Source organism: Ammospiza nelsoni, chromosome 15, assembly GCF_027579445.1.
Source record: "Ammospiza nelsoni isolate bAmmNel1 chromosome 15, bAmmNel1.pri, whole genome shotgun sequence".
In the NCBI taxonomy this organism is placed as follows: Eukaryota; Metazoa; Chordata; class Aves; order Passeriformes; family Passerellidae; genus Ammospiza; species Ammospiza nelsoni.
The window spans coordinates 19,452,122-19,477,905 of NC_080647.1; the positions used below are offsets into that span (position 1 = coordinate 19,452,122).

Below are 25,784 nucleotides of genomic sequence, written 5' to 3' on the forward strand. Positions count from 1 at the left end.
GTGGGGCTCCGCTCCGCCCGGGGCGCAGCTCGCGGGGGCCGCTCTGAAACCCAAAGGATGGAAGAAATCTCAGCGCCCTCCTGTTTCCCTGGGTCCTCGCAACAATGGGGTCACCAGGAACATCACTAGCCCCTGCTACAGGGCAGATGGGTATGACTCAATTCCCTTCCTTCCCTCATAGCCCACAAGGAGGGCTGAGGAAGCACCTCAAAAACAGCCCTCAGCATCCACCAGCGCATAGAAGGAGAGGACACTCCTGGAGCAGCTTGTGGGTTGTCCGTCCTTTAGGAATTCACTTGTTTTCAGCATCGTTCCAGGGCTTACAGTTTCCCCTGCCCACACTTGGAGCCCAGGCTGGTGCCACCTCCAGCGGGAGTCGGATCCCGCCGGTCGCCAGGTCCGATGGGGTCTGGCATGGGAAACCCTGCCCAAGTTCGCCGTGGCCGCTATCCCAGCTGTGGATCTGTGGTGGATCTGGGAGTCTCATGAGTCTCCAGGTTACTAATGGCCTGGAAACTGCTTCATCCTCATGGCATGCATCTTCCTTCTTCATGCTAAGCAGAGAACAGGAATGTTAGTTGGATGCTCCCACCACTTCTTCAGTGGCAGCAGCTACCCCGTTAACAACGCTGGTGGGCACTGCGCTGCCACCGGGACCTCTGCTCTTCAAGTGCTCTAGTGGCTTTCCCGGCCAGATTTTGACCTGGTTTACCTCTTATCAATCCTGTGCCCTTCAGACATGCTGCAATCCTCCTATTGCTGCTTCCTGAAGCTCCTTCCGCCAGCCCTGTTGCAACCCTGCTGTACAGACCCACCTGCTGTCCCTACATCCTGCCTGCCCCTGGCGGGCTTCCCCAGCCTGCCTGCTCCTCCCCTTGGCAGCTCTGCTTCCTTGGACCCTTGCCCAGCCCTTCCCCACCTGCTCCCAGCTGCTCATCTCTCTCAAGGGTGAGGGCTACCTGGGCTGGTCCCTGGGGCTCACTGACCACCAGCCCAACCTCGCGGCCTCCCTCTCACCCCATCTCTGCACTTCTTCAAAGCCAGTACCTTGTGGCCTTCACGGATCTCATTCCCAGGGTCCTGGGCCAGTGGTCCCCACCTCCCTGAGGTGTTGTCCCATACCCCAGCCCCACCAGGACAGCACCATGTGCCCCAATCACTCTTCACTCTTCACTAGCCCCCAGTGCGGTTCAGTGGTGGCAGAAGTGTTCACCTTGAGATGCAGCAGTGCCGGGAAGCCACTTCTCCTCCTTCTAGAAGTCCCTTTTCCCCTGGGATATCCCCGACCCCCAGGCATCTGCCGAGACTCTCAATGTGCCCAACATCCACAGCCCCCAGGCTTCGTGCGTTCCACTCATGCCTGGCTTGGCTTCGGACGAGGCAGCTCTCAGACGTTCCCAGCAGTGAAGCCAGGTCCTTCCTGGCTTTTCCTCCCATCCTGGGACCTTTAATCCCCTTTTTTCTATTTCCTGTCCCGTCTCCGGGGCCATGCGGGCTGCCCGCACCAATGCTTCAGGGAGTGATGCCGCGGGCAGCGCAAGCCTCCTCAGCGCCCGCGCCACCCCCGGAAAGCACAGAGCGGGGCGAGGATCCCCACCGGGAAAGGGGCACCGCGGCCCTTCGTCACCCCACGTCACCTCAGGTTACAATTGGCCGGCTTTTCCCGGCCCCAGGCGCGGGGTGGGTGCGCTGCCGGGGAACGACGGCTCGGGGCGGAGCGGCGAGGAGCGGAGCGGAGGCAGGATGCGCTGGGCCGGGCCGGGGCGGAACCGGGGCGGGCGGAACGGGGACGGGGCGGAGCGGGGGCGGGGCGGAGCGGGGCCGGGAAGGAACCGGGGCGGGCGGAACGGGAGCGGGGCGGGGCCGGGGCGGGGCCGGGGCGGGGCCGGGGCGGGCGGAACGGGAGCGGGGCGGGCGGGGGCCGCTCGCGGCGCTCGGCACCGGGCACGTCCTGCAGCCGCTCGCCCTCCGCGGCCCCGGGAGCGGCCCCGGCGCCGCCGCCGTGGCCAGGCACGGGGCCCCCCGGGATGTCCTCGTCGCCCACGGAGGAGTGCCGGTCGCCCGTGGGGCTGGACTGCTGCAGCTGCTGCCTGGATCTGGCCAACCGGAGCGGGCTGGAGGAGGGGGCCGGGGGCGAGAACAACAACCCGGGCAGTCCCACCGTGAGCAGCTTCCGGCAGCTGCGGGAGCAGCTGGTCCGACAGAACCTCAACACCGACAAGCTGAGCTCCATCATGCGCCAGGACTCGCTGGAACCCGTCGTGCGGGACCCCTGCTACCTCTTCAACCAGGGTATCTGCAACAGGAATATCGACCAGACCCTGCTCTCCATCCTCCTCCTCTTCCACAGGTGGGTGTCACCGCCAGGAGCCCGGGAGCTGCCGGGGGCCGAGTGCCCCGGGGCAGCGGGCTCCGAGCTGGCAAGAGAAGGGGACTCGTGTGACCCCCGGGCTCGGGGGTGTCGGCGGCGGTGGAATCTGGGTGGGGAGAGGCCGCGTCTGGCACGGAGTCTGTGCGTGGTGCCAGCCCGTCCCCGGGTGCGGGTCCGGGTGGCTTTGCTCTGCCGTGCCTGTCTTGTGGTGCCCTGTGTCTGCCGGGCAGTGACAACAGCCCCCAGCTGTGTGTCTTGGCCGCTGGACCGTGTGCTCATCTCCCTGGCTACCTCTGTCCACACAGACAGTGCCCGCAGGGGCATGGATAGTGTCCAGCGACAGACAGGCATCGGCCCCATCCTGCGTGGAGAGTGCAGCAGGTTCCTTGGGAAGCAGCTGTGCTGCCTCGAAAGCCATCTTGAGTGTCACCGAGAGCCTGGGTAGGGAGTCTGAGAGTCCCAATGTCAGCTCCTGTCCTTCCAGCAGCTCCCCTGGCCCTCCCCCGGAGTGGACACAGGTTTGGCCTGGAGTGGTGCTTCCCGTGCCTGGAAAGTGGCTCTGCCCTATCCGAGCTGGTCTCGGGGTTGCTCTGGGCAGACTGCCTGTGTCCCCCAACTGAACGTGCTGGGGGCTGCTCCCATCCATCCCCGGCAGACTGAGGAGGCAGAACTGCGGGGTCTGCCCTGCTCCCTCCTCTAGCAGTGAGAACAGAGGAGGCTGAACGGGGGGTCCTGGGGGCTGCCACTCTGGAGGCTCCCCAGCCCTGATGAGGTGAACCCCAGAGGGGAGGAGTGGACAGAGCTGTCTCAGGTCCTGCACTGGCGCAGTATGGGGCTGGCTCTGGTGACACCCTGTGTGGGAGCAGCATGTGTGAGGGCTAGCAGGTCTGGGTCTCCCCAGTTCAGCCCGAGAGAGCTGAGCTGTGCCAGTAGTGCCGCAGGTGCCCGAGACTTCCAGTGTCTTCAGCAGGTGGGACACATCCAGTACCCTGAGGAGACCTGTGGCCCATCGGTGCCTCGGGTACAGATGTCTGCCTGGCTGGCACGGCGGGCAGCGGCTCTGGGGCTTGCTGCTCCGCCATGGGTGGGTGCTGCGCACGGGGAGCGGCACCCAGGCGTTCAGAGACACCTCAGCATCCCCTTCCCAGCACACGCGGCGTGGGCGCGCTCCCGGGCTGCGCGGCAGCGGGTGGGCTCCCACGTGGCTGCCCCACGCGTGTGAGCCGCCCCGGCGCGCTCCCGCCTCCTCGCCCAGCAGCGTCTGACGCCGAGAGCTGCTGCCTCGAGCCGGCCCTGCTCTTCCTGCACTTACATAACGCCGAGCTGCTGCTCAGGTGGGAAGGGAGGAGCTGGGACACCTGCCAAGGCTCCGGTGCCTGGCCAGGACGGGGAGCAGCGAACCTGCCCCGCTGAGAAGGAACAGGAGCGAGAGGTTCTCCTCCTCCCCGGGAGGCTGCAGCAAGTTGGCACCGTGGGTGAAGGGGGAAGCAAGACCTTGTCCCTAGCACGGGCTACCAGGGCTGGGGTCAGAGCCAAGCGCCTGGACGGCTTGCTGGGGCAGTCGGTGACAGTGCCTGTGGGCCAGAGGCCACTGATACGGGCACTGCAGGCTGCTTTCAAACTCATCGCTGCTGGAGCAGCACCTGTGGTGCTCCTGGTGAGGCAGGGAGTGAGCAGAGATGCCAAGGGACAGGGATTTCTCGCTGTCAGTGTGCCTTGGCATTCCTTGCTGCCTGTTGTGTGATGCGTCCCAAGAAGCTCCATGCATTGTGCTTGTCACGGGCTGTGCTGTGCTGTGGTGCAAAGCTGTGTCCCTCTGTCATGCCCGGTGTCCGGGCACCTCGGTGTGGAGGCTGCCTGGGTGATCCCCTGCCACCCCTAGGTGGCACAGCATGGGGGAGCTGGGTGCATGGCCCCGGGCACTGGAGCTAGGTGTGCCCACACCTGTGTTTGCAGTTGTTTTGCTGCAGCCTGAACTTTCTCCTTCTGGGGAATGAGCCAACACATCCAAGAGGAGATAGCATACGCAGCGGAGGATTGTGGGTGCCAGAGGAACACCCCGATAACATGCCTGATAAGGGCACCCTGCTGCTGGCACCAGGGAACCCAAACCATTTGGTGCCCATTGTTTTGGCTGACGTGCTCCTACAGTAGCACAGGAGGAGGGGAAAGATGTGTGGATACACATCCTCACATGTAGCTGACATCCAGGACAGCATGGGATGCCCAAGATCCTAAACCCAGAGTTGAGCCTGGCTCTGGGCCTGGCTGGAGACAACTCAGTTAGAGTCAGATCAGTGCTGGGCTTCTGAGACAACACACATTTCAGCATGTCTAACCTGTCTCTGGGGATTTCTCTGGCTGGGTGGTCCCTGCCAGGCTCTCCATACCCTTTGCTCACAGGAGGGATATTATTAGGGATGCACAAGGAAGGCATGCTCTGGACCAATTGCCTCCAGGGCTCATGCTCCTGCAGAAAGCCCTGCTGTTTCAGGAGTGCACAGGATCCTGTGCAGAAAGGGCTTCTCCCTACCGTGTCCTCACACAGGGCATCCTAAACTGCCTTCCAGGGAAGTCTCAGGAGTGCCAGGGAAGCACCAGGTACAGGGAGGGCAGCTGCCACCACCCTGGCTGGGCACACCTTCTCCCTGCAGGTGCCAGTGAAGTGGGCAGAAAGCTGTCCCTCTGTAGTGCCTCTTTGCCATCCCTTTGTAATGCCAACTTTATCCCAGACCCAAACACAAGCCCAACTGAGTGCAGGCCAGGGGAGCAGGCCCATGACCACCTTTTCCTGGGCCAGGTGGCTGAGGGGAGCCAGGGGGGTGGGAGGAGGTCGGCCCTGCAGGGAAGCAGCCCCCTGGATGTGTGCTAGCCTGTGATCCAGGCGAGACCTGCCTGGCTCTGGGTGGGAAGAGGAGGTACACACCAGCCACTCCTAGGCAACACGTGGCAGCCTGGCCAGCCTGTGCCCATCCTGCTCCAGGCTGTGAGGGGACACCTCTGCATAGCCACAGCATCTGTAGGCACTGCCAGAGCTGCTGCCCAACCCAACAGGTTGGGCAGTGACCCATCCTTTGGTCTGAGCCATGAAAGCAGCTGAGGGCAATTTTCTCCCAGGCCTGGGCAAGCCATGGGAGTCACGGGGAGGCAGGGAAGCTCTGTGTGAGGGGTGGGGGAAGCACAAATTTGGGCAAAGCAAGGGCAGCACTGCCTTTCCCAATTTAAGGGCAGGCCAGCAAGCAAGAGCTGCCAGGGCAGCAGTAGCAGCGTGGCATTTGTGTCACAGCACCACTTGTTCCTGTCTGTCGGGTGTCACTTTGCAGCAGCAATGCAGGAGGAGAGCAGCCAGGGCATAAAGGGCATCCCGAGGTGGCAGGGCCAGGGCAAGCATTCCAGCTGGTCGAGTGGGCTGAAGCAACAAGGACACATTGATGGGGAGAGGGGCCATGAGTGAGCATGAGAGAGGTGTGGGTGTAGGACCAAGCTGTGCTACTCTCCTTCTTCTGGCCCTGGGACAGCTCTGAGCTCTGCCATGGAGGGGGCCAGGAGGGGTCCCCATGCCCTCCAGAGCCATGCACCAGGGCTTTCTTTGCTTTGCTCCCACAGGACAGAGATGCACATGGCCTGACCTGTGGCCTGCAGTGTTGGTTGCAAGCCTTGCACACCACTGAGGTGCTGGGAAGATGTTGTTTCAGTGGCAGGGAGTAGCTTGTACTGCTGGGAGGTGCTTACTTTGGCATACCCAAATGCTGCCACCCTCGGGAAGATGTCAGGCAGGCAGCTGGCTCAGCTTGGTCTCCACCATGGGCATCTCAATACCTTGGGACCCCCACCCCACGGCCCAGCAGACCAGGCTCACAGGGGCTGTGCCACAGCACACTGGGCTGGCAGCAGCCTGTGCCATGCCATGCACCATGCCCGTCCCTGCCTGCTCCTGCAAGACCCAGCTCCCTCCAGAAGGATATTCTCAGTACTCTCTGGAGCACAGGAGAGCCATGCTCAGCCCCTCCAGCCCCTTGGGAGGGAATCATTTGCCCCTGACCACAAGGCTATGGCCAAGGGGGCTGGCACAGCTGAGCCAGTCTGGTGATGCCAACGTCAGCTTCCCAGCAGCCTGTCATCTTGGTTCTCTGGGGATTCTCCAGCACTACCCATCTGCTAGGGCAGGCATTTGGCTCTGCACAGGCAGAAGTAGGTGTCCCAAGGTGAGGCAGGGATGACAGCATGGCCCTATGGGGAAAAGGCTGGACAGGATTTTTTCCAGCTTTGAACTGTAAAGATGAGGAAGAGCTTGGAGCTGAAGGAGGCTGCAGGGCTCTGCCCTGATCCCAGCATCATGCCTCCTCTCTCCAGCATCACATTATCCTTTCCTGGTGAGACACGGCCTGATTCTGGACCGTCTGTGCTGGGACCTGAGGCCACCTCCTTGGCCACTGCCCAGCACAAAGAGGGTTAAAGCTGACTCTGTACTTTGGGGGAGCATCGTGACCTGCATGGGACCAAAGGGCTTGGAAAGGCTTGGGATATATGTTGTCAGAGCCTGGCAGCTGTGTGTGTGCCCAGGGGACGTGACCATGTATGGGTCCATGTGCTTTATGTGCACTGCCAAGGCCAGTGAGGCTCCAGGTGGATCCTGCCCTTGGGGAGGACTGAGGCCCTGTTGGTAGAGGGCAGAGAATCACAGAACCCATTAGGTTGGAAAAGACTCCTGAGGTCATCATCTCCAACTTTACCCCAGGGTGTGTTCTGGGGGAAGAGGGCTGGAGAGGCGAGAGAGGCTACAACCCATCCCGATGCTTTGCAAATGAGCTCTGAGTTATATTTATCCAGGTGCTGAGCGTGGCTGGCTTTGGGACAGGACATCATCCTCTGTCTGTGTGCTGAGTTTTATATATATATTTGAGGGGGCTTTTGCTGCAGAACAACTCTAGTGGCAGAGAAGAAACTCTGGGCCCTTCAGACTCCAGGATCAGGGTGGGATCCAGTCCTTGCCTCACCTGCAATTCCCTGGGGATGGCAGCCCTGTCCAGATTGGCAGAGGGTGGTAGATGCCATGGGGCAGGACAAGACATTTCCATGTCCTTTAGTGAGACCATCACAGTGATATGCCTGTGACAAGGAGCAGGACTGCTCCGGGTGGTTTGGAGGCAGGGGGTGTTCTCAGGCTGTTCCCAAGGGTTGGCACAAGCAAGGTGATGGCTGGCTGCTGAGGTTGGGCACACAGAGAGCCTCGGCAGCACCACAGGTATGCATCCTGCCAGGAACCGATTGTCTTTCACGTTGTTATTGTTCTGAAATGTCAGTGACGGCAGGGTTTCAGTGAAGGTCCTGATTTGAAATGCCCGGGATTCCACGCAAAGGCCAGGCAGGGTATTAATAACTGTCTCTGCTGGAGCCGTGCTGCCCTCCATGTCCTTGCCTGACCTGCTGTGGGTGCCAGCCGAGCTCAGCTCCTCTGCCCCAGCCCCTGCCGGGTCAGCTCTGCGGGGCTGGGGTCCAGCTGTCCCTCGGCTATTGAGGGGTTGCTGGGGCTCCTGCTGGGGCTCCCCTCGAGCGTTGGGCCAGGCAGGAGAGCACCAGGCTCCAGCACCTGCGGAAGGGGCCAGAGAAGGGCTTGAGGGGTTCCATAAACAGGGCTTATTCTGGGCTGGAAGAGCAGATTTGGGTAGCGTGGGGTGTGCTGCACAGCTCCCGCAGCTCCCCTGCCTCCGTCCTCATTACATAACGAGCTGCCTCCCAATTAGTGAGCGGGCACTCCTGCACGCCGCAGGGCAGCAGCTGCCAGCACCTAGCAGGGCTCTGGAGCGCCTGCTCCTGCCTGAAAAGGGGCCTGGGACTGTTTTTGGAGAATGCCAGAGGCCCAGCTTTGGGGTTCCTCTCTGGGCTGAGGATCCCTGCAGAGCTGAAGGAGGGGCTGGGGGGCAGAGCCCGGGCTGGCAGCCCCTGCGTGCCTGCTGTGGGGTGCGAGGGCACCGCCAGCCCCTGTGCTGTGGGACGTCCCTTCAGTGCTGCAGCCACCTATGCTCTATCCCCACTGCCCTGAAAGTGGACCCGAAAAGAGCACCCAGGACATGGAGGTGATGCAGTTGGGGCTCTCCAGGATGACCCAGTAAGTTCAGAAGCAAGGACAGGTCTGAGTTCAGAGCCGTGGCTGGCAGGAGCGCCGGGGCAGGGCACAGGTAGGCAGGGAGCGATAACACTGAGTTCAGTGACAGCACTCCAGCCCGGCCCCTGGGTGTGAAACACTTTGCTCTGCAGACAGATTTGTGGATTAAAGCTCTGACAAGGGTTCAGCCTGCAATCCTCCCTGGGGCTGGGCATCTGTGGTCCATGGGAGCCGGTAGCATGGTGGAGGTTAGCTGCACTGCCCCAACAGCTGGCGTGGTGCTCAGAGAAAGCTGCAGGGTTTTCACTGGGCTGTGCTATGCCTGGCACTCTCACCTCAGCACTTGGCAGCTGTGGGACCCTTTGGGGGGAGCAGTGAGGAGCGAGGGTGCCCCACAGTCCCTGGCAGGGTACCCACCAGGGTGTCTGCACTGGGTTGGCAGCGCAGCACGGGGCTGGTGTTGACAAACACCAGCAAGGTAGGGTGTTTGGCCACAGGATCCAGGGCTGGTAATAACCCAATGAGCCTTTTTTCCTCTTCCTCTCCTATACCAGCATGCCTGGGGAAGCTGTGATTCTGGGGGCTTCCAACATGGTGAGAAGGGAACTGGGTCCTCTCTGGCTTCCAACATGGCTGAAACTGGGTCCTCTCTACCTCCCGTCCTCACACTACTGCTGGGAGGCAACTCCTGCTAGGGGCACAGGAGGAAGAAGAGGGTCCAGAGACAAAGTTAAAGAAAAATTGCAGCTCTCAGCAGGCTGGCTTGAGGGTGTGCACTCGCATGCTAGAAAAAAACAGAACTGGGAGTACAGCCAAGTACCTTTATCAGAGGAAGCAGTCAGCCCCACAGCTGGACACAGGAGCCTACCAGGGCTCCTTCCACCACCCCACACTGCCTCCAGCCTGACAGGTTGGAGGAGTCTCCACACCGCAATCCCTGCCCATGCCTGCTGCCTGGTGGGGTGGGTCACCTGTGTCCCCTGCCCGTGGCCACAGAGCTCATTCTGCCTCCATTGGGCATGAAGGGAAGGAGGACATGTTCCCTGTCAGCCTTCCCAAGGGTAGCTTCCCTCTGGCCTTCCCTCACTGAAACCGTCTCTGGGCTTCCCCAGCGTGGCAGGGGCCACCACCTCTGTATGGGCCGCACGTGACTCTGGTGTCCCCTGGCTTAGGACTGGGACCAGGCAAGGCCACCAGCACCAGCTCTGCAGGCAGGGGGTGCATCCTTGCCCAGGCACATCCAGGTGTGCCCAGAAGGGGTTACCTGCTGTTCTGGAGCAGCACGTGCCCTGAGTTGGGGGATTTGTGACCCCTCCAAGGCTCTGATGGGCATGTCCTGGGTCCCCATGTCACAGGGCTCCTGGTTGCATGGGGCTCCTGTGTGTCTCACACAGTTCCCAGGAGGCACCAGCTGAGCTGGAGGGTAGTCCCAGGCTGCAGGGAGCAGCTCAGCCAGGGAATCCCCAGGAGGAGGAAACCAAGATCTGGACAACCGGTGTGCTCTGGCAGTGCTAGGTCCACAGCCCTTGGGACTGGCACAAAAGCCCCACGCCAGTGCCACAGGGCAGGCAGTTGCTGTTCAGGATCCTGGGATTCCAGGGCAGACTCAGCTGCCTGTTTGCCCTTGGGCAGCCCCTAGCACTACCTCTCCTTTCCCAGAACCAGGATGGAGCTGCTGGACAAGACCTGGAGCTCCTCGGCCCTGTCCCACAGCCAGCCCTTCCTGCCAGAGGCACCCACAGGCCCCAGCCATCACCAGTGTCCCCAGCCACACTTCCCCCGTTCCTGCAGAGCATGGTAGGGATGCCCTGGTGCTGGCATTCCCAGCCCCTTGGCTGGTACCACCATAGTTGCAGATTTGGGGCTGTGACAGGCAGAGTTTTCTTAGCTGTGTTTGCAAGCAGTAGCTTTTCCTCTCCCACTCTGCTCTGACCCTTGGAGCAGGAGATCTGGCTCTGCAGAGCAGCCTGGGCAGCCTTGGCTCTGCGCCTTTCCCAGTTTGCTCTCCAGTGTCTCTGAGGCCAGGCTATAAACATTTCCCACGCCTCAGACCCTCTGAAGGGCCTTCCTCCCATTGAGCTGAGTCCTTGGGAGAGAGCAAGCCAGGAAAAGTGCCACGGAGCCATGAGCACAGCCTGGAGCAGGGGGAGAGCCAAGTCTGGGGAGCCAGGGCTGCTCCTGCAGCCCCAGCCACCCCTCCAGCTCCATTGGCCACTACCAGGACAGGAGCATCCTTCAGTGTGTGGCTCTGCAATGCCTGGAGCAGGTCCAACACACAGGGCTCAGTACAAAAGCACAGCTTGTCCCCGGGGCTGTGAGGAGAGGGCATGTCCCCTGACCCACAGCACTGTGCAGGTGCAGGATGCCAGGCAGCAAGAGATAATCCCCTCGTCCTCCTCCCTGTCACCCCTTGCTCCAGCCTGGCGGAGCTCTGTGGTGGCTGCAGAGCTCCAAGTCCCATTGCTGGGGAGGGGGTTGTCACTTTGTGTCACCCAGTAGGGGGGCTGGCACCTTCTGGGCTGAGGAACAGGCTGTGTAAGGGCTGAGGGGCTGCTGGCAGCTTTGGGGTGTCCTGCAGGGCCACTGCTGGGGTGATATCATCATTGGCTGGTGTCACCACCTCTCCTCACTGCTTGATGACAACTGTGGGTGCTTTTTTCCCCCAGAGAGCACAACAGTTAGTGTCACAACTGCCCTGTATTGCGGCTGCTGTCGCTGTTACCAAAATAACCACAGACACAAGCTGGGCCCAGCCTGATGACCCTCCTGTCACTGTGTGCAGATGCAGGAGCTGCCATGCTGCTGCCTCAGGGATGCACTTCACACCATTGTCCCCTCTTGCCCAGCCTGCTCCAAGCGCCCATCACTGGTGCCATGGGGTAACTGGGAGTCCATGGTGACCTGCTCCTTGGGAAGAGCAAGGTGGGTGTTGCCCACCCTGCTGTGCTTGGAGAAGCAGGAGCAGGTGATGGGAGAGGAGGTGGCTGCTAGCAGCCTGGCTAGGGCCAGGGCTGTGGTGTGCTAGGAAGGGGCCCCCCTCACCACTTGGGGTGCAGCTGGAGCCCCGTGTAGGACCCTGCTGCTGTGGGGGCATTGGGGCAGCTCAGAGGAACTCCTGGAGAGAGCTGGCACCAAGCAGGATGCAGCAGAGCTGGGAGCCTGCTGCTCACACTGTGGAGGAGGCAGCAGGGCTGCAGGTGATGCCTGAGCGCTGGGGGTGCCCTCCCGCTGTGCCCTGTGCCGCTGGCAGGGTGTGCAGGCAGGGCTGGGCATCACTGTTAGTCAGGGCAGCGTGTGCAGGGGGTGCCAGCAGCGCTCGTGCATCTTCACGCAGAGCAGCAGCACAAAGTGTGTGTCACAGAGTCACAGAGTCACAGGTCAGAAAAGACCCTCAAGATCATCAGCTCCAGGTACTAAACTAACATGCTCACACATGTGTGCAAGCAGGGTGCACCAAGGTGCACATGCATGTGCAGGGTGTGCCCCTGTGTGCAGAGCACACGCTCGTGTGGGCTGCAGACACACGTGTGCATGCAGGGGACATGGGTGTGTGGCTGTGCTGTGTGTGCACGCACATGTGCAGGCAGCACTTGCTTGTAGGGGCTGCAAGGTGCACCCTGGTTGTGTGCACCCCACTACACACTCAGGAGCCCCCATGTGAGGTGTGGGGCTGCGAGGGGGCTGCAGCCCCCTGCCCAGCCTGATCGCCTGTGTAGGGATCCCCCATTTAACTGAATGCCAGGAAAGAAACTTCTGCTTCTTCATCCTCCAGAGCATCCCTTGCTGCGGCCTCTCGAAGGCCAACAGATCCTGCCCAGCCTAAGTGAAGAACCCATGCCCTGAGCAGTGCTGGCTGGAAAGACCCAGGAGGACTGCAGGGAAATCGGTGACTTAGTCCAGTTTATTTTTGCAGTAGTCCCAGCTCCATGGGAAAAATATTGGAGGTGGCAGACCTGACGTAATCTCCCCCAAAGCATTTTCTAGCTGCCCTCCAGTAGCTGCAGAAATATCCGGGGTTTTTTCTCAGTCCTTGGTGCCTGAGTGCTGCATCAGAAAGATACCAGGCAGGGACCAGGAACTTCAAGCTGTGAGACAAGGACTGCCAGGCAGGCTCTGGTGTGCTGGCTCTGGAGCCCTCGGTCCCTGCCACTCATGATTTAGGGCTTCCTTTGGGAAGGAGGCTGAACCAGGACTGGGGGGGGCAATATTGCAGGAGGTGTGACACAGAGGCACAGCTGCCAGGGCTGGGGCAGGCTGGGCTCCAGCCACCCCAGCTCCCTGCTGTTGACAGCTCTCTGCAGAAGACAGGAGGTGGCCCAACTGTAGGAGAAAATGCTCTCCCCATCTCTCCTGTCTTCTCCCCTGTGAAAGCAGCACGGTTCATGAGCTGCCGTGGCAAACTCAGTTCACATCCCCTGGTGTGGGTGGTCTGGACTTGTACCAGCGGGGGGACAAATCCATGTTCCAGGGGCTGCCACCAAGCCCACCACCGGCCACTCTGGGGGCAAGTGCACACAGAGGCCTTTCATCTCCCCAGGGAGGGGGGCACCCGCGCAGCTCGGGATGGCACACTGGCCATTGGCCTTGAAAGGGCCAATTGAGTGCAGCTGAGGTCATCTCCCAGCGTGTTTACCCTGTGGCTGGAGCCCCTGGATGCAGCCAACACCCAGGCTGTCTCTGCCACTGCGAGCTGGGGGCACGCAGCCACAGGCAGAGCCAGCATCTGGAGCAGAGGGGCTGGAGCAGGGTCAGGGTGGCATGGCCTTCCAGCCACCGTACTCCCCGAGCCTCTTCAGACGGAGGGACTGGTAAGTCGGGCCTGGTGTGGGTGAGGGGAGGAGCACAGGCCAGCCTCAGGGCTTGGGGGACAGACACCTGCCTACTCTCTTCAGTGCCAGCACCCTGCTCAGCCCCTGCACAGCAGCTTTGCAGGGGCCGGAGTAGTGCTGACACAGGGGGATGTGCACAATTCCTCCCCCAGGTCCCAGATGGGCCCACCAGGGAGAAAATGCTTTCTCATATCCCCACATCAAACCCGCATGTCCCAGGGCACCCACATATGCCCCGGCTGCAGTTCACAGATGGCACAGCATCCTCACTCTGCTCTGAGATGGGGTTTGTGGGGAGCTGCCTGGCTAGGTCTTGCTCCCAGCAGCAGGTGTGCTGCACTGTGCCTCAGTTTCCCTTTCTGATGGGGAAATTCCACTCTGCTCTCCCTCCCTGCTCGAGGAAGGGGCACAGCAGCACACCCACAAGTCAGGGTTCGCTGGCCTCTCCCAACAGCCAAGTGCCAGTCATATTCAGTGCCCCCTGGATCGGGGTGCTGAGTGTCCTTTGCAGCATCCCTGGAGTGCACATGCCCTGCCAGCACTAACTCTTTCTTGGATACTGTGCCGTGCGTGGGGTCTGCCATCCAGCATCAGCCTCGCCACGCCCAGCAGGGAATGAGGTCCCGGGGTCAGGGGCAGCAGGCAGCCACTGAGCAAAGTCCCCCCAGATCCAGATGGCAGAGATAAGTGGGCAGCCAAGGGCAGTGGAGGCAGCACGGGGTGGGCAGTGCCAGCCCAGCCCTTAGGGTGCTGGGGGCATTTTAGGGGCGCTGCTTCCACTTCTCGGAGGAGACCCACCTGCTCTGTGTATAAATCTGTCTGTGAACGCGGGAAGGACCCGTCGTGCACACGGCAGGGCGCGCGCACGGGGGCGGCAGGGCAGGGCGCGCGCACGGGGACGCCGCTCGGCGCAGCCTTGCGGACCCCGCCCCAGCCGCTGCAGTGCCGGCCGTGCCCGCCGGGGGGCGCCCTCCCGCAGCCCGGTTATGCAACGCTGGGCGGGGCCGCCGGGCCGAGGGCGCGCTCGGTGCCCGGAGCGCTCGGGGCTCCGCGCGGCCGCCCCGCCCCGTGTCGCTGTTCTGTGACCCCGGACTGTTCTGACGCCCTGGGCTGGTGGTGGTTGGTGCTCCCGAGTTTGTTACGGAGCCCGATTTTGTTCTGGACCGCAGGTGTGCTCTGCATCCCTTAGTTGTTGTTCTGCACCCAGGGCGTGTTCTGTAGCCCGAATTTGTTGTGCAACCAAGGTCAATGTGTTGCACCGTAGATTTCTTGTTCTGCAGACAGGCTTGGCTCTGCACCGTGGGGTTGTTTTGCCCTGTACTCCGAGTTCGTTTTGTACCTCTGCTTTGTTCTGTATCTGGGGGCTGTTCTGCACTCCGCAGCTGTTCTGCAACTTCAGGGTGTGTTCTGTATACCCTGGGTTGGTTCTGCATCCCGGGTTTTCTCTGCGTGCAGGCTTTCATTTTTCCTCCTGGAGTTGTTTTTTACGCCTGGGTTGTTTCTCTGCTCTCGTTTATCTTGTTTGTCCCTCCTGTTTCCGTTTGTTTTACATACCTGTTTCTCTTATTCACCCCGGTTTTTAGCAGCCCCTTTCTGTTTTTCTCTCACATTTCTATTTTGCCACCCGGGTTCTGTTTTGAATGCCCATGGCTCCCCTTTCCTTCCTGCCTCTCTTTGACAGTCACGGGGCCTTACTGTGCGGGACCTAAAGGCTGCATCTCCAAATGCAGACCGGGTTCACCCCTTCTCCCGGCCCCCAAGCAGATGCATGTGTCCCCCCGACTGAATCCCCATCCTGGATGCCCAGGAGCACAGGAACGGGATGCTGAGGCTTGTGGGCTATGGGGGGTTGTACGAGGGGTGCCGGGGGTCCCAGGACTCTGCTTGCAACAGACGAGGGGTGTGGAATGGTGTGCAGATTGGGGGGGACGGTGCTGAAGCGCAGGGTCCTTGCGCTGGACGGCGCTGTGCTGTGGTTGAACTGGAAGGGGCGGAGGGGCTGCAGAGAGGTGCAGTACTGAGGGGCAGTACCGGGGCAGTACCGGGGGCAGTACCGGGGGCAGTACCCGGGGTGAGGGGGCAGTACCGAGGGGCAATGTGCCGCACCGGGGCAGTAGGGGGGCAGTACCGGGGGCAGTACCCGGGGTGAGGGGGCAGTACTGAGGGGCAATGTGCCGCACCGGGGCAGTACGGGGGCAGTACCGGGGGCAGTAGGGGGCAGTACCGGCGCAGCCCCCGGCGCGGCGCTGCGGGCGACGGGCGGTCTCCGCCGCGTTCGCCCCTCCCGGCAAGGCGGGCGCCGCCAATATAAGCAAGGGCGGCGGGAAGGCCCTGGCAGTGCGTTTTGCTCCGTCTGTGCGAGTGTGTGTCCCTGCGCCCGCAGCTATGAGCACCGGCATGTACCAGTCCCCCATGGAGGTGGCTGTCTACCAGCTCCACAACTTCTCCATCTCCTTCTTCTCCTCCCTGCTCGGGGGGGATGTAGTCTCCGTGAAGCTCGACAACAGGTAGGGGCGGCCCCGGTGCGCCCTGCGTCCCCGCCATTCGCCGCGGAGATCTGGGGGAAGGGGCGTCCCAGTGCCCGAGGGTGCTGCTGCGACCCCCGGGGATGAGGTGGGGGGGCATCGCTACTCCGGGAGCAAAGGACATACGCGACCGGTGCCTGAATTAAGGAATTCCCTTGGGGAGGAGGACGCCCCGATCCGCTGGTTGGGGGCGAGGTGTCGCGGATGCACGGACCCCTGGGGAAGGGAGGATTTCGGTGCTGACCCTCGGCCTCTCGCTCTCTTCCAGCGCCTCCGGAGCCAGCGTGGTGGCCATTGACAACAAGATCGAGCAGGCGATGGTGAGCTGCAGCTCTGCCCCTTCCTCCCCGCACCTTCCCCGTCACCCCGCGGGTGCTGTGCGCGGGGGTGATCTTCCCGCTCCCGGGGGGTGCTCGGCCCAGGGTGGGGGTCCCTCTGCCCACCGGAGTCCCCGCTCCCCATGGCGCTGCCAGGCACAGCTCCTCTTTGTCTGCGACCGCCGCGAAGCTCATTGGCTCCAGCGGCTCCGCAGTGCGCCGGCAGCGAGGGTGGACGTGGAGGGGAACTTTCGGGGTCTGGGCTTGCCCGAGCCGGGTTCCCGTTCCCTGGGTGCTCGGGAGCTTCAGCCCCCCCCAAATGCCGGAGTAGGTGAGGGGGCTGGAAAGTGCCTCTGGATGCAGAGAGACCAAAGAGATGGCGGCTGAGGGAGCTATGCTGGATGAGCACCAAGCCCTGGCCAGGGTTCCGAGAGTGCACTGGGGTGGGGAGGGATGGTCCTTGAGAAAAGCTTCTGCACCATTTGGCATTTGTCCCAGCACTTGGGAACAGAAGGGATCAACCCTTTGAGCATTAACTCTCCATTAATTGGTCTCTTCCTTGGCCTTTTGCAGGATCTCGTGAAAAATCATCTAATGTATGCCGTGCGGGAGGAAGTGGAGGTCCTGAAAGAGCAAATCAAGGAACTGTTGGAGAAAAACTCCCAGCTGGAGCGTGAGAACAGCCTCCTGAAGACCCTGGCCAGTCCTGAGCAGCTGGAGAAGTTCCAGTCGCGGCTCCCAGCAGAGGTGCTGTGCCCTGAGGAGCAGAGCCCCGGGGTGGCTGCCCCGGCTCAGCACTCCGGGGGCTCTGCGGTGTAAGGTGGCTCTGTCCTCGGGGTGGGCAGAGCCACAGAACTCTTTCTACTTAATCTCCTGCAAAATCGTTTCCACCTTCATCTCACACGAAGGACTGCCAGACCCTGGCACTGCGCCGTGCCCCTCGGGCAGCCCTGGCCAGCCCACAGAGCCAGTGGCCATCTCCGTCATGAGGATGCTCTTCTGCGAGGAAGACAGGGGCAGCTGGCCCCCCCTCCCCATCCAGCCGCCCCCCAGGTGCCAGGAGGAGATCTGGGGTGCCTGTCCCGGCAGGCGTGGGCAGTCTTTGGCACCATGACGGTAACCTGCGGTTGGAAGGAGCGCACGCCAGGCCCCAGGCCGTGGTTGCATGCTGCAGGGGGTGTCTCTTTCTGGCAAAGCCTGGCACTGGAGGGAAATCCATGTTTAGTGAGCAAAGCAGATGTGTCCCGTGAGCCACCCAGGAGCCTGCTGGAACCCAACCCAGACTGAGCAGCACCAGGGGTGGCAGCTGCACGTAGACCATGGCTGAACGCACAGCAGTGTGGAGATTACAAGGAAAAAAGCTTGTTTTGTTAGTTTGGGCATCTTCTGTAGCTGTATCTATGTATGAACATGTGCACGAGGTGCCTCTGAGGCTGTGGGGTGCCCGCTCTGGGTCAGCCATGCCCATCTCAACATCTGGGGCATTCGAAGGCGGACTGGGATGGTGAGCACCTGGCAGTGGACAGCCAGCTATTGAGAGTGGCACCAAGGAGGGGGCAGATTCACTCCTCTCTGGCATCCCACCTGACAGAACCATGCGGCAGCACTGGGAGGATCTGGACTGAGCACTGGGCAGAGCCACAAGGCAGGCTGTGCTCTAACCCACCGGGGTGGAGGAGCCAGCCCGTGTTCCTGGGCTCCCCTCTGTCCCTGGCCCGTTCTCTGGGATGTGACGGGACATTGCTTTTGATGTCAGAAGCGGTGACACTGTTGTGTAAATCTAGATAGAAATGGCAATAAACTCTACTTTTTATATATACCCATGCCCCAAGCTGTGTCTGTGGCTGGGAAGGGGCGGGAGGGTGGTGGCAGTGGGGAAGGGACTGGGAATTGCTGGAATGGGACTGGTGAGGATACTGGGCTGATGCTGTTCTCCAGCTGAGAAAACCTGGCAGCTCCCCACCTTTGCAGTGGGGTTTAGTTCCCCTAAGATGATCCTGGCTGAGCCAAGATGGGTTTTTGGAAATGTGAGCAGGCAGCAGCCCCTTCCAGGGGCTGGATGTGTGGTAGGGAAAAGTGTTGTGAACCTGCAGGTCTCTGTTCCCTGTGTCTCACCTGTACAGGGCCGACTTGGGGGCACAAGCAGAAAGGAGGCTCTTGTCAGGCTGTGTGGAGCTGTATGTACCCCCAGCTGTGCTCTTCCTCTGGTGTTCTTGTTCTCACAGCCATCATTGATATTTTTTGTTTGGTTGGGTTTTTTTTTCATTTTGGGCTATCTCAAGACATTAGATATAATCTCAAAATACGAGAGTAAGTCATCTGGGTCATCTGGATTGGACAGTGCTGGACAGAGGTGGGGAATCCCCCAACCCTGTTCTAGGGCACGGCCAGCTTTTGATTCAACCCCATGGGGTATGTGAGGGAGGGCAAAAAAATGTGCAAACCTTCCATCTCTGGGGCTGTTGATGGCTACTGCAGGTTAAAGCCTGGAGGTGTTTGTGCAGAGCCCCAGGCTGGCAGGATGTGTGGAGCAAGGTGCAGTATCCTCCCGTGGGGTTTTCTAGAGACACATCTGGGCCATCCAGAGCCCTCCTTGGGCCAGCAGTGCCTGGGGCTGGGGAGCAGCTAGCTGGCCATACCCTGTGCTGCAGCAGCACAGCTCCACACAGTTTTGTGTCTCTGCTGTTGTGAGGGAGGTTCAGTCCCAGCCCTGTGTGAGTCACAGAGCTGGGGGTGGTTGGCACCCTGGAAACGCTGGGTAAACAGCAAAACACAGGCTACAGGCTTGAAATCACTATTGGGTGGCTTTCTCCTCCTTGTTCTGTCTCAACACGGTGACCCCACAGCAGCCTTGTGCAGGCAGCCCTGCAAGTGCTCTAGTGCAAGGGCACACACATGTGCCCTGTGAGTGCCTGTGTGTGATGACTTTCCCTGTGTGTCTAATAACTTTTCCTCTGTGTGTGTGTAAACAGGTTCAGGCTCCTCTACCACGTGCATACACATCCTTTGCACACACAGGCACTGCAGCAGCCTGTAGGGGACACACACAGCAGACCCCCAAGTGCTGCCAGCCTCTCAGGTTTTACAGCTGCTCCAGGAAGGGCAGCTGGATCCAGCTGTGCTTGCACTGTCCAGGTCACTACGGTGGGTGCTGGGAAATGATCCGGCCATCCTGGCCCCTCTTGGCTGGGGAAGCTTTGGCCTGCAGCAATGAGCTCTGTGCCACATTTGTTTTAATTGCACCCTCAATCCAGCTGTGTTCAAGGGGAGCAGTGATGGTGTTGGAAGTCCCGTTTGCTGCCTCTCCCCGTCCTCTGTACCGTCCCTACAGCCTTGGGGTCCTGCAGAGCACAGAGGCAGACGGGGACAGGCTGTGGCAAAACGCGCTCACTGCAGCCACCCGCTCCCAACCACTTGTTTCAGAGCAAAGCCTTCCTCCCACGGGTAGGCAGAGCCTTTCCCGTCCTGTGGCGTGGTGTGACAAAGTGCCAGCCAATGGCACAGGGCAGCCCTTGCAGGGCCCCCACCTCCCCACTGCCCCACGGTGCTGCAGGGGTTAACGAGCACCCCGGCATCCTGCACCCCCTGACATCCCGCACCCGGCCTCCCCTGGCCCCCAGGGTCTCCCAGCCCAGCCCTGGGTCCACCTCAACTGGCTCAGCTCAGGGGAATGACAGAGAAAAGGGCTCGGGAGGTGCAAGCTGCTGCAGAGGGTGGGAAGCCTGTGTGGGTGATGCTCAGTGCAGCGAGCGCGGGTGAGCAGCACCTGGGAGGGGGTTTGAAGCAGCACAGGGAGGGCAGCAGAATTTGAGGGTCTGCCCAAGGGCCAGGATATATGGGAGACATCCCCAGCCCTGCATATTCTCACTCCTTCACTGTGTTTTCCTGGGGAGATTCCACTCCAGCCAGGCAGAAGGGCCTTATGCAACATCCCTCCCTGTGTCTCAAACACTGTGTGCTTCCTTGCTCCTCAAATCGAACATCATGTCCCAGCCCAGCCCAGTCCTGCGGGAGCTGTGCAGACAGATGCATGTGTGGGATTTTCCACACATGCATGTGTGGGATTTTCCTTGGTGCCCGCACCCCCATGGATCCAGCTCAGCCCCCCACAGCTGCCCAGGCCTGGGCCCTCTCAAAGGGGAAGCTGTGCTGCACAGTGGAGGCTCTCACTGGAGAGTGGCACAAGCCGTGGTGCCAGCCCCAGCGAGCCACAGCTCAGTGCCATGGGGGTTGGTGCATGGTGAGAGCAAGACCCAGCTGGAGCCTACACAGGCAGCCACGGTGCTGGAACTCTGTGTGCAGCAGCCTCCCAGGACACCTGCACAAGCATTCCATGAGCACTGGGACCCTGCCCCAGCTGGGACAGCTGCAGAGGGCGAGATGCAAGTGTGAGGATGCTCCAGCAACAAGCCAAGCATGCAGAGCCCACCCGCCAAGAACCTGTGCAGCAGGGTGGGTGGAGGGCACAGAGGAGCTGCACCAGAGCTGAGGGTCCTCGTCCAGCCCATTCCCACAGCTCACCCACCCTTCTGCCGTGCCTCAGTTTCCCCTCTGTTCACATTCCCTGTACAGGGGGTTTTCCCAAGGTCGAGTCAGGCTGAGACCCTAGCATGCCTCCAAGCAGTCCCAGCTGGGTAGGAGGTTTCAGGCAGGCCACGGCCCAGGCAGAGGCAAGGGAGCTGCTCCCAGCACACACGCATGCCAGGAGCTGCTGGCAGGGCTGCCCACCACAGGCACACTGCACTGTGCCCTCTGCCAGCACTGCCAGCCCAACGGGCACTGGCACCTGTGGGGTAGTGGCAGCACATCCCAAAACAGCACAGGCAGTCCTGGCGGAGCAGCTGGTGCTGTCCCAGTGCCATGCCGCCCTTACATAACTGGGGAGCCAGCCCAGGCCTGTGCCCTCTGCTTAGGGCTGGGCCAGGAGCCAGCAGTGCCAGCCACAGCCCCCTCAGGGCTTTTGGCCCCATCACAGGTGCCAGGGCTGTCCCCCCCTGCCAGGAACACTGCCAACCCCACAGCCCCAGCGGGATGGGGACCTGCTGGAGCAAGCCCAGCCCGCTGCAGAGGGCAGGGGCTGCCTGTGCCCAGGGCTCCCTGTCAGGGCAGGGGCCGGGGCAGGGCTGCTGGGATGGATACTCGGTGTTCCCTGGCAGTTTGTGTCCCCAGCACCCTGCCCTGACACCCAGCCACAGACATTTGTTGGTATCAGGAAGTGAAACAAACAGCAGGCAGTAACCTGGCAGCAAGACCGCAGCCATCCCAGCGTGCTGGGCACACAGGGTGCACTGCACTCCTGCTGACACCTCACCACCACCAGCTGCCCTTGGCACAGCACCTGTCCCTGCCCTGAGCACTGCTGGGGATGCCTAAGGAGAGCAGCTGGCTCATTCTCTCAGTCCTCAGGTGTCCTTTCTACATCCTCCTATGCTGCAGGATGAGTTTTCCCATTGGCAAAAATAAAAATAATGCCATGGCCTGTGCCCTGTGGGCTTCAGCTGTGTCCCCAGCCTGGTCAAGTCCTGTGGAGGGAAAAACCTGTCAGCAGGGCCTGTTGCGATAGGACAAGTGGGACAGAATTAGACGGGATATAGGAAAGGAGTTTTTTATGATGAGGATGGTGAGACCCTGGCACAGGGTGCCCAGAGTGACTGTGGCTGCCCCTGGATCCCTGGAAGTGTTCAAGGCCAGGTTGGAGGAGGCTTGGAGCAACCTGGTCTAGTGGAAGTTGTCCCTGCCCATAGCAGGAGGCTGGAAGGAGATGACCTTTAGAGGTCTCTTCCAACCCAGACCATTCTGGGATTCCATGACTCTGTGACACTTTGGTCTGGCTGGGTCCAGCTGTGGCACAGGGGTGTCATGCTTCTGGGAGCCAGACATGCTGGCTGCTCTGTCACCTCCACCCAGCTGGAGCCCAGTGAGGAGCCATCTGCCCCCATTCTGCCATGGGTCAGCACACAGGGAGCCACAGCTTTGTACCCGTGGTGAGGTGGCTTTGTGTGTAATCCTCGGGACAGACACTCCCCAGGGCTGGGACAGCTGTGGGAGTGGGACTGCTGTAGCAAAAGGACTTCAGATTCCCAGGTAGAAACAAGGTCAAACAGCCCCAAAGAGACAAGCTTAGAGGATGAGAGAAGAGGGAAGGGGATGGAGTGTGTCGGATTGTGTTAGGGAAAAGCAGGAGATACTGTCGACAAAAGTTGCTGAGGCAGGTGGAAAACAGGTGGGTCATGCAGGAGGGTGACAAGAGTGCAAAAGGCACAAACAACCTGAGATGCCTCCTGCCTGTCCATGCCAGAGCCAGCACAACAGCTCTTAGGAGGTTAATGGGATCATTAGTGGCGATAAGGAGGCAGCTAAGCAGTAAAATGTTCCTGAGAAAGTGAACTTCCTCATTCCAGCCAAGAAAGGGAGATTGGTTCAGAGCAAACAGCACCAGAATAAACAATTAGAAACAGCAAGTTCTCGAACCCAGACAAACAACCCAGACCCGGAAGGTTTCATGTGGGAAGAGCCACGCTTGGAGCAAACACTTCCCCATGGGACTGCCATTTAATGAATGAGCACTTGGAGTTACAGAAGGTGCCAGGGATTAACTGGGATTTAGGGGCCTGGGGGACCTGGCCAATTTGCTTTAATTGATCATTAGAAACAGCATAATCCCCAGGAAAATCAGTGTGGGAAATCTGGGCGCCAGGCTCCAGACTTTGCCAGGGCTTACAAGAGAACACAAGTCACAAAGGGGTTGCCTCCATTGGAGAAGGCTTTGCAAATGAGTGGCTTATCTTGTACATCTGGGGGCTGCCCATGGCCTGTCTCAGTCCCCAGCTGCCTGGGTGGTGCCCTGCCTGCAGAAGCAGCTGCCCACACTGCCTGGCTCCCAGAGCAGAGGGCAGAACAGAGGGACAAGGCTTGTCCTGCACCCTGGGTAAGGCCAACTTCTCCGTCTACTTCCTCCAAATCCCACTGCCGCTCCAGCGCAGGGCTGCCTGCAGGCCGTGCTGAGGCAGGCATAGACAGCTCCTAATCTTGCTATGGGCGACACTGGGGGCAGCCCTGTGCCAGGTTTACACCGTTTCCAGACAGTGACATGGACATTTTCCCCTGAGCTCAGCACTCAGGTCTCTCTGGTATCTGAAGTGTCTCCTGCCAGTCTTCCCAGGCCAGTCAATGATTACTCAGGATAGAGGTTACCCAAGAGCCACCAGGACAGTAACAGAACACAAATGACACCCCCAAGTAAACACTGGCTATGCTGGCCGAGGCAGGGTGCCAGGTCCTGACAACTTCTGCACAGCTTTTTGCTGACAGCCAAGGTGTGTGGGGCCACCCCACTGCCAGCTGGTGGTCTGCTGCAGTGGGACAGAGCAGAACCCCAGAAGGCCCCAAGGCCCTCCCTGCCGCTGCAAAAGCAAGATCTTACTGCCATTGGGAGTCAGATGTGATGGCCCCTCTGCTCCCACTGGAGACACTGGCCCCTGCCACGGGACAGGTCACGGGCTGCTGCACCGGAGGTCAGGGCCCTGGCATAAGGCCACTCCAGCTGGTTCTGCCACATAGTGGTCAAGTTTATTTGTCATGTCTGAGCCCTGCTCTGCCCCGCACTGCCCTGCCTGGGCCTGGCCTGCTGCAGCTGGTGGCTGTAACCCCGGCAGGGCTGGGGCTTGGCTTCATGGCAGGAGATCTCCCAGCTCTGGGATCACAAGCCAGAGCGATTTTTTGGCCTTTGCTTTTTGCTGTGCAGCCACCCTGGCATTTCAGAGAAGGGGACCTCAGGTGAAGGGCTCACGGCAGCAGGCACCAGGGGTGCCCAGGTCTTGGAAGACATAGCAAAAAGTGGGCTGCAAAAAGCCCCTGCTCTCCTGGAGAATGGATGGGCTCTGTTTGTACTTGCACAGTGCAAAGCAGCACAACACTTCCAGTTCTTCCTCTCCACCCCTGGAGAAACTTCCCTCTCAACCTTCCTGCACTCTCCTATCAGTCAATTCAGTAATTCTTTGGTGCCCACAGCAGAAGATACACTGTCAAAGTTAAAGATAGTCCTTGGCCACCTCTGAGCCAAACATAGCTAAATGTCCTGTCTCAAAGGTCCTAGAGGCATGAAATGGGACTCCTGACCTGCTGGGAGCATTCTGGTGCTCTGGAACATGGAACATCAGCATGGTCCCATTTTCAATGAGCAAACTCTGGTAGAAGCGTCATCACAGCAGAGCTGCTGTGATGCTGAATAGCCCCGTGCACTTGGGAGAAGCTCCCAAGGTGCCTGAGCCAGGGTGTAGGAAGGTTTGTCTGTGGGTGTGGAAGCCCTCAGCTGCCCTGGCCTCCTCTCCAGCCGCCCAGAGCATGGGCTGACCATGAGTGACAAAGGTGATGTGGTGGCAGGGGCATTGCAGCTGGGTTGGAGCTCCGAGGAGTGTGAGGCTGATGGCTGCAGCCTTGCCAGCAGTCTGTAATTCATTCTCCAGGAGGGAACCTTTGGACTGTGGAAGGTTCGAGGCTCAGAGAGGGCAGGGGCAAAGGCAGAGTCCAGGCTGGGCTCTGTCTGTCTGGCCTCCATCAGCGAGGTGACTGCCAGGCCGGGAACGCCCGTGGGTGAATGCACAGCACAGGGGCTTGTGCAGGGTGAGCAGCTGTGAGCACAGGGCATGCAGGGCCTTGTCTCTGTCCCAATAAGGTCCAAGCTGCAGTGCAATCCCACCTTGGTGTGAAGGGGCTCCATCAGCCTAACGACAGCTACAGAGAGAGGAGAGAGCAGGAGAGCTCGCTGTGGGTGTCTCCAGGCCAGCACTGAGCCCAGAGCACAGAGCAGCTCCTGCAGCCCGGGCTGCGCTCACGCGGCCGCAGCAGCAGCCCCTGCCCCGTGCCTGGCAGCAGGAAGGGGCCGAGGGCACGGGGCTGCGTGTTGGCGCCGTGGCTTCCAGCTGGGACCAGCTTCCTGCCCTGGCAGCTCCCAATTAAACCAATTTCTTGGATGGCTACAGCAATGCAGGAGCCAGAGGCTTTGTAGTTGTGCGGCCTCTTGGGCCACCCCCAGGGTCTCCCTGTCCCCCCGATGCCCTCGCCATCCCCAGGGCAGCACCTGCTCTCTTGTGTAACATGAGGCCTGATCTCCCGGGGCAGTGCTTCCCCTGGCCCTGCTGCTCTCCATAAGCCTTATTGGGAACATATCACAGCAGGAGCCAAGTTCTGGGGGACTGTCCTGGCCTCACCAGGCACAAACAAGGCAGCGCCATGCTGGGATGTAAGCCAGAGGCACCTCTGAAGTGGCCGCCTGGCCCAGGCCCCTCTGGTGCCAGCCCGCTGTGCCCAGAAGCTGTGGCACCAAGCAGAGCTGCACATCAAAGCCCTTCTTGCCTCAGGTCCCCACGACCCTGGCCAGGCACAAAGAGGGAGAAAGAGGGAGTGGCAGGGAAGACGGGCAAGCATGGCCGGGGTCCCCATGGGGCTGGGGCCAGGGAGTCAGGTGCCTTCTCTCTCTGAGCGCCCCCTTTCCCTCGCCAGAGCTCAGGCCTGAGAGTGGCTGGGGTGGAGCAGGGACAGGAGCACTGCAGGGGCCAAAGCAAGGCTCACAAGCACAGCCTGCACTGATGGCCAGGAATGAGGGCAGCCTCGGGCGGGCTGAGCGGGTCACTGCGG

The 25,784-nt window shown here is 60.7% G+C and overlaps 1 protein-coding gene across 2 annotated transcripts; it reads left to right on the forward strand.

The window, feature by feature from the left end:
• Positions 1–1,958: 1,958 nt before the first annotated feature.
• TSC22D3 (TSC22 domain family member 3) lies at positions 1,959–17,967 on the forward strand. 2 transcript variants are annotated; one of them, XM_059482960.1, is made up of 3 exons: positions 1,959–2,350; positions 16,100–16,151; positions 16,722–17,967. In XM_059482960.1, the coding sequence occupies exons 1-3, from the start codon at positions 2,028–2,030 to the stop codon at positions 16,965–16,967; spliced, it is 621 nt and encodes a 206-aa protein (XP_059338943.1). In that variant the 5' UTR covers positions 1,959–2,027; the 3' UTR covers positions 16,968–17,967. The 2 variants fall into 2 exon arrangements, with proteins under 2 accessions (XP_059338943.1, XP_059338944.1); XM_059482961.1 differs by lacking the exon at positions 1,959–2,350 and adding an exon at positions 15,616–15,813.
• Positions 17,968–25,784: the final 7,817 nt, after the last annotated feature.

Bases quoted from the DNA above. Each gene is read 5' to 3' on its own strand.
- TSC22D3 (XM_059482960.1), top strand. From the start codon at position 2,028: ATGTCCTCGTCGCCCACGGAGGAGTGCCGGTCGCCCGTGGGGCTGGAC. The intron at 2,351-16,099 runs GTGGGTGTCACC...GCTCTCTTCCAG, and splicing joins ATCCTCCTCCTCTTCCACAG to CGCCTCCGGAGCCAGCGTGG. The intron at 16,152-16,721 runs GTGAGCTGCAGC...GGCCTTTTGCAG, and splicing joins ACAAGATCGAGCAGGCGATG to GATCTCGTGAAAAATCATCT.